The sequence below is a fragment of the Chrysemys picta genome, chromosome 9 (assembly GCF_011386835.1).
Source record: "Chrysemys picta bellii isolate R12L10 chromosome 9, ASM1138683v2, whole genome shotgun sequence".
NCBI lineage: Eukaryota > Metazoa > Chordata > Testudines > Emydidae > Chrysemys > Chrysemys picta.
Genome location: NC_088799.1, coordinates 91583606 through 91598146, shown reverse-complemented (window position 1 = coordinate 91598146; position 14541 = coordinate 91583606). Strand labels below are relative to the sequence as shown.

Below are 14541 nucleotides of genomic sequence, written 5' to 3'. Positions count from 1 at the left end.
ATTTTAATATCTTACAACTATTTGTACTTGATTATTAACACGTTCAACTATTTTGAGAATCTGCTGTGCATACAGTTACATGAAACAGCCAGTCCTTAACTCACATAGCAGATCTCTGGATGCAAAGTACATCTCTACCCCTATATAACGCTGTCTTCAGGAGCCCAAAAATCTTACCGCATTATAGGTAAAACCACATTATATCAATCTTGCTTTGATCCGCCGGAGTGCACAGCCTCCCCCCCCCCCCCCCGCCCCCGGAGCACTGCTTTACCGCGTTATATCCGAATTTGTGATATATCGGGTCGTGTTATATCAGGGTAGAGGTGTACGATATAAGAGTGAGCCAGGTATTACTAAAAAAGGACACCTCGCTTGATGAGGTGAATGAAATCAGCCAACAACTGCACCAGTTTGTTTTAAAATGTTTAATTTCCACAAGTTTTGGTTGGTTCTTCTATAAGAGACTTTGATAATGTAAATCCACATTTGATAAAACTACCTTTGGTTGAAGTTTCCTCTGACACAGCTTAATAGGTTTTAATGTCACAGTAACAATTTTTGAAAAAATAAATGAGTTAAAGGGATACTCTTCTAACTTCAGAAATGGTAAAGAATGAAAAAATCCCTTTCATCTTAATTTTTAACTGGTCATTCCAAATTACAAACCTTCTCCCTACTTGTTTGTACTACACATTTAGTGAAGCTGAGTCAGTATCTACCTTTCTGTGACACTTGCAATTGGCTAACTAATACTAGTTTGTTATAGAAGTGAAATTTTAATACAACATTTTCCACAATTGGGGTTGATATTTTCTCTAAAAACACACCCACCCTCCCTTGGCTAACCCAGTTATTTCCATGGAAGCAGTGATATATGTAGACACTTAACTAGCCATCTTGAGTATGGGACTTAAATATATAAAACCAGTGTACGTAATATAGAACAGAAGTGAACAGTAGTGTAATGTCTACTATGGCCTGGAAAGAAGGAAAAGTTCCTAATTTGGATTTATAGCAAACAAGAATATTTTTGTTTCAGATGCAGCATTTCAATATTGTCACCTTCAGTGTTTTGGGTGAGAATACATTAAAGGTATATTGCCATCTTGATTTTTTGAAATTGCTAGAAAATTCTATTCAATAGAGCATTTCCTGAGTTACCAGAACAAATTTGTTTTACATGAAGATTCCCCTCCCCCACTGATGGTTAGAAGGATCCTTTAGATGGGCCCCAACAGCAATACCAAACATGCTTGGTCACATCCTCTGGCTTGATCCCTCTGTCTCCTGCACCTATCTGTATGTTGCCTCTTAATTTCAGCTTCACTGGTGTTTTTGCAGAAGGTAGTGAAGAGAGTGGATATGCTCTCCTCCCTGAGCTGTGCAGAGTGCTAGCATGTGTACAAAGTAAAACAGAGGAAATGCATGTTTTTTCTTCTTATAGAAGTTTGACTAAACAGCACTATCAATAGGCACAGCAGCCTTCAGCTGGTTATGAAGTTGATTAGGTTTCTTCATATTAATACTGCTCCATTTTTCTGAAGGGTAAAAATTCAGGCCACTGACATTTCTATTCTAGACGACAACAAACTGAAAAAAAATTGCACTAATGTAAAGAAAACAGCTTAAAGTTGTACTTTAATACAAAATTCTGTATTTTCAGTTTTATTTGTACATCTTAGAAAGATATAAAGATTTTCAAGAAGTGCATGGAAGAGTTCAAAATCAAAAAATCTTGCAAAAATATATTTAAATTACAATAGATTAAGATTCATTTGTTTTCACTTATAAATATTTAGCCATACAAACATCCCCTATAAATTCATTTCCTTTATCACACAAAGATTGTAGCATTACCATTAACATTTTTCATTCCAACACAGTCAAGAGCCAGAAACATTTTTGTATAAAAGTTTTAGGAAAAAAAGATTCCCACTTTTGAAACGAAAATGACCAAACCCTGATGTGCAAAAAATACACAGATACCATCAAATACAAAAATTGCACCAGCTTGTATACATGCAAGTCACATTATGCATTAACAGCTGACTGCATGTTCTACACAATACATATGCCTTCTTTGAACAGGTATCAGTCATTGTCTGAATCTGTGGGAGGTAAGAAAACCAGTGCATCTTTGAAATTGTGCCCATATGCTCTGAGCCTATAAACACCATACATCATTACATGCATGTGGTTAGGAGCCAATCCATTGAAAGTGATGGCCATGTCAGAACAGCATCCCTCTACTACTTGTTGAGGGTGATTAGCCATTGCTTCTTTAATAAGAGAACCAACTGATTTGGTGTTAAAGACATCTTTTCCTTCAGAATCTTCTGCATTTTCAGCAAATACTCCAGTATATTTCAGGCAGACTGCTAGTTGTTTATCCTCAGAGAGTTTCCAAATCAAGCCTCCCTGTTCTGGACACTTATCAGGGTCTTCAAAAATTTTAGAGAGTCTTTTTAGGGACTCTATACTTAAGACAATTCCTCCATCACCATCTACGTACTCAAGCTCTCCTGATTTTACAGTATGACCTATATAAAAAGGCTGTGATGCGTCTTTTTTCAGCAAGAAATATTTGAGATTTTCTATAACAGCAAATGTCGTTGGATGTGCTAGAAAGAACCAGTTGTACTCATCTTTATAGCGTTCATATGCTAATTTATAAGCGTTTCTCACCATCATCCACATGTCATTTGTGTTGAGAACAACAGAATCAAACACCTTAACGCTTTCAGAACTGTAGAATTCGGCCTTGTCACAGTGTTTGCTCCATGTTTCTTTCACAGCAGCCCAATTGCCAAGATCTTTAGGTTTTACAAGGATGATACAATAAACACGGATACTGTGGCTGAGCTCCAGGCGCTCACCTTCTGACAGATTTAAGACATCTTCTTTGTTAGGTGCTTGAATATGATGATGCTCATGGTGATGTGCTTTAGTCCCGTGGCCCATCTTATTATGTCCTATGAGTGTGACAAATACACAGAAGAGTCCTCCTAACACCATGCCTTTCACAAAAGAACTGCTTTCGGAAATCATTTTTTCCTAGAAAGAAAAGACACCTTTTGAGAGGTTATGGAAATTATTTGTAAAGATTCAATTTTATCTCAACATAAACTTTTTCTGTTCATACTTTAAAAGAAGTTCCTAAATTTTAAATTGCAATTATCGTTCCTTTAACTTTCTGCTGTAGTTTAAATTGTTAAGCCACTGTACATTGTCATGAGAGGAGCATCAAGAATTAATTATAATGCTCTTTTACCAATCCTAAATATTATGGTAAATTTACAGGATAGAGATGTTTCCAAATTAACTCTGTAAAAGTATTCCCTCAAGGTCTTTATCTTCAGAAATCTGTGTTCAATCTCTTGTCTGTGCACTGGATGGAACAGCTTACCTTTACTCTAACAAAGGAAGTGGAAAGTGGCAGTTGGTATCAGAATGAGTACTAGCTGCCTATGCCCCGTGGGCTCAAAATTATGGATAGCTAAGGAAGCTCCAGCCTGTCTCATGCGAGGGAGCTGAGAACCTTAGCATAGAAATCCAGGTATCTTCAGAGAAGCAGAGTTGCTGATACAGGCAGCTGTCAGCTGAAACATCAGTCAAAAGAACTTGGTTGTCACTGTAATTCAATCCAAAACTTTAATCAAGTAAAGCTATTTTGCAGGACAAAGCCTTGCCATTACCAAGTATGATTCACAATCCTGCTTCTCTCATTCCACATGCACTGACTGTGGTTCCTTGGCTGGGGAATTTATCACTGGAGATCAGGCTAAACTTGAGTCTTGCCACACGTATAGTAAGATGCACGCTCTTTCTGTGGGCTCTCTCCTTAACAACTAAACTGCAGAATGGTCTCAACTGTCTGTCCTGGGAAACAATCACCTGGATTATGTCCTAATCAGATTTATTAACTGAGCTGTGGGAAAGGATTTGAGAGTTTAGTGCCTTTATTCTAAAGACCAGCATAGTGGTCCTTGTAACAGGGCAGTAGGTGCAGAGATACATTTCAGTTAATCTGTTACAGCCTTTAAAACTGGGAGTTATAGGTGCAAGTGTCAAGAGTAGGAGGAAGCATATAACCTAGAGAAAGGTAAATATTGTATAAGGTTTCCTTCCTCTTAGGTAAGGGCAGCAGAGTAGAGATTCCCAAGGTCAGGGGAGTGCTAGTGTGGGTCTCCCCATGGTAGGCAGGAAAGCGCTACCTAGCATAGAAGCATAGATCATTTCCCTTCCCAGGTGTGGGCGGCAGGAACAGTCACTATTATTTCGTGTTGTGCCCTATTTTGAGTCTTCAATTTATTAACAATCTTGTCCTAGGAAAGGGCACAGGAACAAAGAGGATCCTTTGGGCTTTACTTGGCCTGTCCAAGCTGGACCATGACATTTTCTTCTAATGACAGTAACTGCTGAGACAGGTGTGACTGCTGCTGCTGCACAACCATGGTACGTGGAAGGAAGACAGACTCAAGCAGAAGGTAAGTGGTGCAGGGGCAGGTCCCTAGGAGATGAGGGATGTTTACTCTTCTCAGCACCTGTTATAGGATGACCAGATATCAAGTGAGAAAAACCAGGACAAAGGATGGGGGGGAGGGGCGGGGGAGGAAACAGGTGTCTATATAAGACAAAGCCCTGAATATCGGGACATCTGGTTACCCTAATCTGTTCTCCTGAGGCGGGGGCAATGGGAAAGGAAGGGGGAGTCATTCTTGTTTTGGGAAAGGAGGGTGGGGCCCACCAGAGCAGCCAACTGGAAGGGGCGGTTACTCCCCTCGCCCCGAGGGGGGTAGGACGACCGGAGGAGCCCGTCGGAACGGGGTGTGTGTGTGTACCAGATGAGCCCATCCGAACGGGGGCTGCTATGCCCCTCTCCCGGGGGTGTGTGTGCCAGAGGACCCCGTAGGAACGGGGGGGGGGGATTATGCCCCTCTCCCGGGGGTGTGTGTGCCAGAGGACCCCGTAGGAACGGGGGGGGGGATTATGCCCCTCTCCCGGGGGGGGGGTGTGTGCCAGAGGACCCCGTAGGAACGGGGGGGGATTATGCCCCTCTCCCGGGGGTGTGTGTGTGCCAGAGGACCCCGTAGGAACGGGGGGGGATTATGCCCCTCTCTCGGGGGGGGTGTGTGTGCCAGAGGAGCCCATCGGAACGGGGGGGGGGGGGGCGCCACGGGAGCCCGCCGGAACGGGGGGTATTTTCTCTGTCAACATTGACACTTCCTTGGCGGGAGTCTCCCCCGTGTCCGTGCTGGGAGATTTGCCCTCCCCCATCACTCACCGGTGCCGCCGAGCGGACGGGACCACTGGCCCACCGAAGACGAGCTCCAGCTCCACCCCCACCCCGAGACGAAGGCGGAACTACTAATTCGTCTTCCGGCCAGCCTGGCGCACGAGCCGCACGCAGCCCTTCTAGCCGCGGCCACTCGCTGGTTCGCAGGGACGGGCGACTTCTAGGGCTGAGAGGCCGGAGCTGACGTTCGAGCCAGAGCGGCTAGGCGAGGGGGCGGGGACACACATCCCTCTCTTCCCGCCCAGCGACCGTCCCTCCCCCCCGCACAGCCCCTCCCCGCATCGTTCCCCCCGCACAGCCCTTCCCTCCAGCAGCACGGTCCCTCCCCCCAACTCCGCACAGCCCTTCCCCCCAGCAGCACGGTCCCTCCTCTCCCCCCCCCCCCGCACAGCCCTTCCCACCCAGCAGCACGGTCCCTTCCACCCGCACAGCCCCTCCCCCCATCGGCCCCCTCCGCACAGCCCTTCCCTCCAGCAGCACAGTCCCTCCCCCCGCCCCGCACAGCCCTTCCCCCCAGCAGCACGGTCCCTCCCTCTCACCCCAGTCCTCCCGCCCTGTCCTTCCCCCCAGCAGCACGGTCCCTCCCCTCCCCCCCCGCACAGCCCTTCCCCCCAGCAGCACGGTCCCTCCCCTCCCCCCCCCCGCACAGCCCTTCCCACCCAGCAGCACGGTCCCTTCCACCCGCACAGCCCCTCCCCCCATCGTCCCCCCCCGCACAGCCCTTCCCTCCAGCAGCACGGTCCCTCCCTCTCGCCCTGCCCTTCCCACCAGCAGCACGGTACCTTCCACCCGCACAGTCCCTCCCCCCCATCATTCCCCCTCGCACAGCCCTTCCCTCCAGCAGCACGGTCCCTCCCTCTCACCCCAGCCCTCCCGCCCCTCGCACAGCCCTTCCCTCCAGCAGCACGGTCCCTCCCTCTCACCCCAGCCCTCCCGCCCCCCGCACAACCCTCCCCCCCAGCAGCACGGTCTCTCCCGCCCACCGACCGTCCCTCCCACCCCAGCACACTCCCTCGCACATCCCCTCCCCCCATCGTTCCCCCTCGCACATCCCTTCCCTCCAGCAGCACGGTCCCTCCCCTCCCACACCCGCACAGCCCTTCCCACCCAGCAGCACGGTCCCTCCCTCTCACCCCAGCCCTCCCGCCCCCCGCACAGCCCTTCCCACCCAGCAGCACGGTCCCTCCCTCTCACCCCAGCCCTCCCGCCCCCTGCACAGCCCTTCCCACCCAGCAGCACGGTCCCTCCCGCCCACCGACCGTCCCTCCCACTCCAGCACACCCCCTCACACAGCCTCCCCCATCGTTCCCCCCTGCACAGCCCTTCCCCCCCAGCAGCACAGTCCCTCCCGCCAGTGGCGTAGCCAGGTTCTAAGAGCAGGGGGAGCAAACATTAAAAAGGCGCACCCCCCTTGGCTCCTCCTCTGGCCACGCCCCCTTGGCTCCTCCTCCGGCCGCTCCGCACTTCCCCCCACCTTGGCTGGTTCCTCCGGCTGTGCCACGCTTCCCCCATGGCTCCTCTGGCCGTGCCGCCCCCATGGCGCCCCCCCCCATAGCGCCCCCCCCATGGCTCCTCCGGCCGCGCTGTGGCCATGCTGCGCCCCCTCTTCAAGCCTGGGGTGCGGCAGCTCCCCCCAGTTCCAGCCCCATATGTGTGCAGGGAACAGAGGGGGTTACAGCCTGGATCGGGGTTACAGGGCCCAGCTCTGCTCAGGGGTTCTGACCCCTCGCAGCTGGCCGGGAACGCAGCTCCTGGCGGGTCCGAGCCCCTTGGGCAGCGGGGCAGTTTGTGGGAGTCTCTGCGCTCCAGGCTGAGCGCCGGCCGCCCTGAACTCATCCCCCGCTTGCCCGGCTCAGGCCGGGCGGCAAAGAGCCAGAGGCTCCCACCTAGGCTGACATCCCCACATGCCTCTGTTCTTCCCTGGGGCCTGCCCGCTTCCCCTCACGCACCCTGGAGCAGCGAGAGCTGCTAGCTCCATTTGCCTGTCTCCTTCCCCTTCCTCGCCCGAGGCCACCCTCGCTTCTCCAGCTGCGCTGCCCCTCTGCCCCATGGCTCCTCCGGCCGCGCTGCTGGCTGCCATGCTGCGCCCTCCCTCCCTCCTCCGGCCGTGCCCCCCCCATGGCTCCTCCGGCCGTGCCGCCCCCTTCCTATGGCTCCTCTGGCTGTGCTGCCCCCCCTTGCCTGCAGGAGCCCAGCGCTGGCCCGGCAGGCCAAGCTTCAGAGTGGAGTGTGGGCCCTGCCCGCTGGCACCATGGTAACCCCTAACTGAGGCGCCGCTTTTGGAAAATGTGCTGAGAGGAAGCGGCTGCTTCCCCTGCACACCCCCAGCTACGCTACTGCCTCCCGCCCACTGACCGTCCCTCCCACGCCAGCACGACGCCCGCCCCCCCCCCCCCCCGCACAGCCATCCCCCCCAGCAGCACGGCCCCTCCCATTCTTCCCCCTCACACAGCCCTTCCCCCCCAGCAGCAGGGCCCCTCCTACCCACCATCCATCCATCCCCCCAGCTCGGCCTTCTCCCTGTCCCCATCCATCCATCCCCTGGCCCAGCACAGCCCTACAGCCCCAGCCACCATCCATCCATACCTTCTTGCTATCCATCCCACAAAGCACTACCTTCATCCCCACACCCCCACTTGCCGTCTCATCATCTCTCTCTTACACACACAAAGTACAATCGCCCTCCCCATATGCTTGCTCCCTATATTTCTTTCACGAACACGGTACCACTAATCCCTGTGTACCTACTCATTGTCTGTCACACAGCACTCCTACTACAGCGTACACAGCACAACACAATGCAATGCCACATCAATTATATACCACCCACATATATTATTTGCCCCATATATATGAGAACTGCCCCCATAACACATAAAGCCACCACACACACATCACATACACACACAAAGATGCCTCAGGTTAAAGTTAAGCATGTGCTTAAGTGCCTTGCTGACGTGGGGGCCTCAGAGCACAAGCGTAAGGTAAGAGAGACTCTCATCCTGCTGATAACACAATAGGGCAAATTATACCCCATTTGAGTAATTCTCGTGGTGTCCACTAGTGAGCAGCTGTAAACATACACACTAGACAAAACATGCCACCATTAGGTTAGTTTGATGAGGTGCTATTGAGTTTCTCTGTTCCAGAAGGCAGAGGTTGGAGGAAGTCAATGGCCTTTTTGTAAAATGAGGTCATTAGAGTAGGGGTCTTTCTGCAGCTCCATGTAGCATGCAGAAGAATGTAAAATAGAGAATGGACTGAAGGATAAGAAAAGGATTTACATTTTTCTGTCCCCCCCCCCCCTGCTTTTTGGACATATAAATATTAGAATCTGTCTCTCTCCTTGGTTATTGTATAGTATCAGTGACAGAGGTCAGTGCCTTGGGCATCTCCCCCCCTCCCCACAGGGTAATAGAAATGAGATGCAGGACCTGTGCCTACAGAGAACAATGATGATACTTTATAAAGGAAAAAATCCATCTGTTCAACAGTTAATTGATAATGGACAGATAAGAGAACAAGATCCATCTTATGTTTATTTTGGGAATAGTAACATGAGGTAATATGGCTAGACTAAACCTCACCACAACTGTTCCTGGGAGTAGGCAAGTGTACTGCCACCATGAGATTCATGGAAGTAGTTTTCCACACCTGGGGCAAGTAAACATGATTATAGAAAGGATCAGATTGTCTCAGTGTCTTTGTATATTTGCAAAGGGAAGATGTACACCTTGTTCGTAAAATGTGGCCAAACATTGCTCATTTCACGTGTAGCAAAAGTTACCTCTTCTTTTCTCTGAAGTTTGTAGCCACAAAGGAACTTACTTGGTCCTGAGGGAGTTATGATAAATGGTGGGGAAATGAATAGAAAAAATAAGAAGAGAAAGTGTGCCATCTTGTGGTGTAGTGTCTTTTATTTTTTTCTCTGTGAATTTATAGATCGGTGGTGAAGTAAATGTAGATTGGTCCAGGCCTTATATTTTATGAGAGAGGAGTCAGGGCCTGTGGTGGTAGGAATGGCTATTAGGGTTACCATACGTCCTCTTTTTCCCGGACATGTCCGGCTTTTCGGCACTCAACCCCCTGTCCGGGGGGAATTGCCAAAAAGCCGAACATGTCCGGGAAAATGGCGGCTCTGCTCGTCCCTGACTCTTCGACTTTGTTTAAGAGCCGGGCTGCCCGAGCGCTACCGGCTTCGGGCAGCCCCCGTGCCTCCGGACCCTGCGCCGCCGGAGCCCGGGAGGGGAAGTGCCCGGCTGGGGGCGCAGGGTCTGGAGGCAAGGGGGCTGCCCGAAGCCCGAGCGCTACCGGCTTCACAGTTTGCCGGGCAGCCTCCAGACCCTGCGCCCCCGGCTGGGCGCTTCCCCTCCTGGGCTCCAGCTGCGCTGGGGAAGCGCCGGCTGGGGGCTGCCCGGCAAACCCTGAAGCCGGTAGCGCTGGGGCAGCCCTTTCCCCCTGGCTGGGAGTGGGAGGGAGGAAGGGGCGGGGCTATGGGTGGGGAAATGGGCGGGGCCAGGGCCTGTGGAGGGTCCTCTTTTTTTATTTATGAGATATGGTAACCCTAATGGCTATGCAACTGCTGTGAAAGAATTGTAATACACCTCTACCCCAATATAACACTGTCCTCGGGAGCCAAAAAATCTTACTGCGTTATAGGTGAAGCTGCGTTATATCAAACTTGCTTTGATCTGCCAGAGTGCGCAGCCCCGCCCCCCCGGAGCGCTGCTTTACCGCGTTATATCCGAATTCATGTTATATCGGGTTGCATTATATCAGGGTAGAGGTGTATGTAGTACAGGATGCTTACACTCCATTTTGTTTGTTATTCCTCTTCTCCATCTTTCTTTTTGAGCGTATTTATGCAATTAGTTTAATTTCCCAGCATTGCTCCCTTGCTTTAAAACAAGCTAGTTAATGAAAGGAATACAGAATAGCAAACGAAAGGTAAAGGAGACAGAACCAGCTTTAGACCATGTCCAGGATAAAGTCCCACACAAATAAACACCATCAAACCTGTGCTTAATGAGTAATATCATCTCATTTAGTTGAATCAGCACCATGTACTGTGTTAGGAGGCGATTTGATCTGCGTAGTATAATTCATCGGCTGGCTTTTTGCATCACAACGTGACGCAACAGGAAAAAAACCCAAGTCAATCTTTAAACAGAAGATAAAACCTCATTATTAATTAAAATACTTTGCATACAGAGGAACTTTTCTTTAGTGATGCTTATTATTCTTTCTTGTTCTGTGAAAGAAGAACCCTCAGCAGATTGGTAAATGGATTATAAATAGATTTTCCAGAACCACTTCTAAGTGTTCAGAATTGGCCTTGGTTTGAATTGAATGTGCGTCAGTGAGCAGCACTGAGTCACTCCCATTTTGCTGATGTCCACCAACTGCCTGTAGAAGCATTTTGCAAACTTTTTATTGTATTGCCTGCTTGAGGTGCGCTTTGAGGTGAAGCCTAGTTTGTTGGGATACACTTCACACAATAAATAACTTGTTGCAAGACGCATGCTACTTCTCCTGCATCCCTGATTATTGGAGCCTATCTCAAGTGATCAAGGAGGTCAGCCCAATTCAGCAGAAACCTTTTCATTTGGTTTCTAGCGAGCTGCAGAGGTCATTGCTTCAATTGAGGCAGGCTGCTTGTCAGCCAGATTACATCTCCAGCCAGGCTAGATATTCACTGCCTGGTAAAGTATTCCTATAACCAGATACCAGCAGGCAGAATTTAGAGCAGCCTTGATGCTACTCTGAGTTAAGCTGTGGCCCAAACTAGCACCTAGCAGCCTCAGGGGAGTACAAAGATGGGATAAAGTCTCCTTACCTTTCCCTCCCCAGCTACATTATGCAGATCTCTGGTGCACCTAAAGATTTGTGTCCCTAAATTTTTATTTCTAATATACCAGCTTACCAAGATGGAAAAGTTGATGCTGTGCAGTCTGATTAATTGTTTTTAGCCTTTCAGTCATTTCTTTTCTCCTACGTTCCTCCTGCAAGTGGGGATTGGAAGCTTTAGCAAAACAAAGGATAGTACACCTCTACCCCAATATAATGTGACCCGATATAACACAAATTTGGATATAAAGCGTTAAAGCAGCGCTCTGGGGGGGCGGGGCTGCGCACTCCGGTGGATCAAAGCAAGTTCGATATAACGCGGTTTCGCCTATAACGTGGTAAGATTTTTTGGCTCCCGAGGACAGCGTTATATTGAGGTAGAGGTGTATTCCCAAAAGCAGTATCACTCGCCACCTAGAATTTCTTTCTAATATTTGTACCCCTTCTTCCCCTAAAGGAACATTTTATTGGACTTCAAGATAAATGAGCTTTGATGAGTAACTGAAGAAAACAATAAGAACAGAAATGTTGCTGCTAACCATGCATCAGTGATTTTAGCATTAAATATATGGCAACTCTACTGCCATGTAGAATCTAATTTGAGATATAATTCCAGAAATATTCAATAGTTTTCAACACTAACAGACAAGTTAGGCCAATCTCTGTTCTCAGTTTCACTGGTGTAAATCCACAGTAATTTCACTGAAGTGAATGGAGTTAGTCTGGATTTATTCTGGGTATAAATGAAAGGGAATCTGACCCTCTATCCTTAGCATATGACTGATATAATTTGGTAGCAGTGTACTTGTGTTAAACAGCTGTTATGTCCTACCTCATGGCCTGCACTGTAGTTTTAAGGGATGTGGTCCTTCTGTAATATAAAGGGCCAGATCCTCTGTTGGTGTAAATCAGTGTCGCTCCGTTGACTTCAATGCAGTTATGTTAATTTATACCAACCCAGGATCTGTCTGGTAGCCTTTAAAGCACTTTGAGATTTTCCTAGATGAAAGGAAACACAATGTGTCAATGTGAAGTGCTGTCAATATCAGGCATTATTATTTCACATCTTTTGGGACACTCTTGCAGAGAACTTGGTCCCTCACCTATTGATGATTTTCACTTTGGTTGAGGTCCAGCCTTGACGATTTTCAGATTGGTGTAGAGCTTTTACTCCTGGGAGCATTCTGTACCAAAAAATTAAAAATTCTGCATCAAAAAATTTTAAAATTCTGCACACAATATTTTAAAATTCTGCAAACTTTATTTGTCAAAAAAGCACTACATAATCACGCCAGTTTCAATTATTTTGGTAATTTTTCCAAAATGCTTGTCAGCAAGTATATCTGAAAAATACAAACACACACACAACAATTCCCGTAGGAGTATAGATTTAAAGAAACCTCTATGACAACCCAGTTCCTGTTTCTCTGTTCCCTTACCCCACCCCCCAACTGGGGGGTCCAGATACCCACAACTCTTCCTCCCCCCAGAGCCCAGTTGTAGGCCCCCCCCGGCCCAGATACCCACCCCCACAACCCAGCCTTGCGCAGACACCTGCCCTCTCCCCCCGCAGAGCTCAGGGATCCAGAGGGAGAAACAGCCTGATGCTCAGTCCCAGGCTTGCACGGAGTTTCCTGTGTGCCATCCTCTCCTTCCCCCAGGGCATGCTGGGAATTGCAGCTGCCAGGAACCCTCTCACTCCCTCACCCCCCCAGCAGTGTCTTCTATGTGCGAGCTGGGCTCTGCTGGGTCCAGCAGCCCCTAGTGGTGGCTAGCAGCACTGCAGCCCATTTCTGTGGGGAGAAAGAATTTCTGCACGCACAACGTTAATTTCTGCAAAATTCTGCATTGCGCAGTGGCGCAGAATTCCCCGAGGAGTAAGGTTTGCATCATTAGGTGAGGCCTGTCCCCTCTCATCGTTTGCTTTCCTGGGATGTTTCACCTCTGGGGATTGTCACAAAGAGATGAGTGAGTTTCTTACACCGTGGTCTAGTTGCTGGGGCAAACTTTCAGTCAGATACAGAAGGGACAGACTTTGCTAGAAAGGCCCTGTTCACTTTCTCCTTTGAGAATGGAGACCGTCCCCTCCCCTGGGTGATAGATCTCTCCTATCATGAAAACATATTGTTAGCCCATTACAAAGGGAGGCTCTTGACTCTATCTTGATATAACAGACCTTTCACACTTCAGATAAGGCCTTCTATGCTACCCAGTTAATTTGCTTTCATGTATATTAGAGGGCTGATGTTTTTTTCTGATTTGGCTTTTTCCTTGGCTCCAAATCTTCCTCTCCCAACTTATCAGGCATTTGCTCAGTGATGAAGATGTTTAGCCTGCTCAAGCAGAGAAAGAGGGAAAGCGTTGCTGCACCATGTGGTTATGGTCTCTTGATCAGTTTGTAATGATTCATGATTACAGCAAATGGGCCAGATCTTTGGCTGGGGTATATGGAGGTAGCTCTATTGTTTTTGAAGGACCTATCCTGATTTACCTCTGGCTGAGGATCTGACCCAGCGACTTTACATAAAGTAAGTGGGCAACTCAGGTGAGCTGAGCTCAGACTCTTAGTTCTACAGGTCGTTCTTCATGCTCACTTTAATTTTGGTGACCTTAGGCTGCAAGGGGGCCATGTACCTTTGGGGCCTTACCCTATGTGGGTCCACAAAGGGGAGAGGATAGCCCAGCTCACCACTGCAGTATCCATTCCCAGGGAATCCTGGGAGGAATTCTGGCTGAGTCAGGCTCAATTCCTCCTGAGGTCCCCGGCTGCAGCACAACTCCTCCATATCCCCTCTAACTCAAAAAGGCCGAATTTAGCCATAATGCTAAGTGAGCAGTGTGCTCTGTAATGGCATTTCCATGTTTCTTTTTACTTGTATTGATTATCTGTATCTTAGGTAACAAACATTGCAATAATATCAGCTATGACAAGAAGAAGAACAGTAAGCACATTGGTTACCACACCATTCTGCTGTCAGCCCAAGGTCCTGGAGCACCACTGTCTGTGGTTCATTGAAAAATAAAGACAGAGTGGGCCAACTTGTGCCTTCAGTCAGATTGGTGCAAATCCAGAATACCTCCACTGACATCAGTAGAGTAAATCCAGTTTACACAGGTGTGACTGAGAGGAAAATATGGTCCAGTATCTGCATGCTGGCAGTTCCTAAATTAAAGATAGACCACTGATGCTATCTTTTCTCATGCCTTTGGCCTCTTCCTATCTCTGTCCCTCAGGGTGGTTATCACATTCCAGTGACTAGAAGTCAGTACAAAGTTTGTGTTATGTATCTTCTGTTTGCATAATCAAGCCCAGGTTTCAACTGCTTCAGCAGTTGCTTAAACATGTACTAGAAAGGGTTTCAATGAGCTGCAACTCACTGCTTCAGCAAATTATT

At 48.6% G+C, this 14541-nt stretch overlaps 1 protein-coding gene across 3 annotated transcripts; it reads right to left on the bottom strand.

The window, feature by feature from the left end:
* Window positions 1-1623: 1623 nt before the first annotated feature.
* Window positions 1624-5461, bottom strand: C1GALT1C1 (C1GALT1 specific chaperone 1). 3 transcript variants are annotated; one of them, XM_005307413.3, is made up of 2 exons: window positions 5288-5461; window positions 1624-3057 (listed from the first exon to the last, which is right to left on the bottom strand). In XM_005307413.3, the coding sequence occupies exon 2, from the start codon at window positions 3049-3051 to the stop codon at window positions 2095-2097; it is 957 nt and encodes a 318-aa protein (XP_005307470.1). In that variant the 5' UTR covers window positions 3052-3057; window positions 5288-5461; the 3' UTR covers window positions 1624-2094. The 3 variants fall into 3 exon arrangements, with proteins under 3 accessions (XP_005307470.1, XP_065412724.1, XP_065412723.1); XM_065556652.1 differs by lacking the exon at window positions 5288-5461 and adding an exon at window positions 4218-4355; XM_065556651.1 differs by lacking the exon at window positions 5288-5461 and adding an exon at window positions 3410-3602.
* Window positions 5462-14541: the final 9080 nt, after the last annotated feature.

Excerpts from the sequence above, each read along its gene's own strand:
- C1GALT1C1 (XM_005307413.3), bottom strand. The coding sequence starts at position 3,051 with ATGATTTCCGAAAGCAGTTCTTTTGTGAAAGGCATGGTGTTAGGAGGA.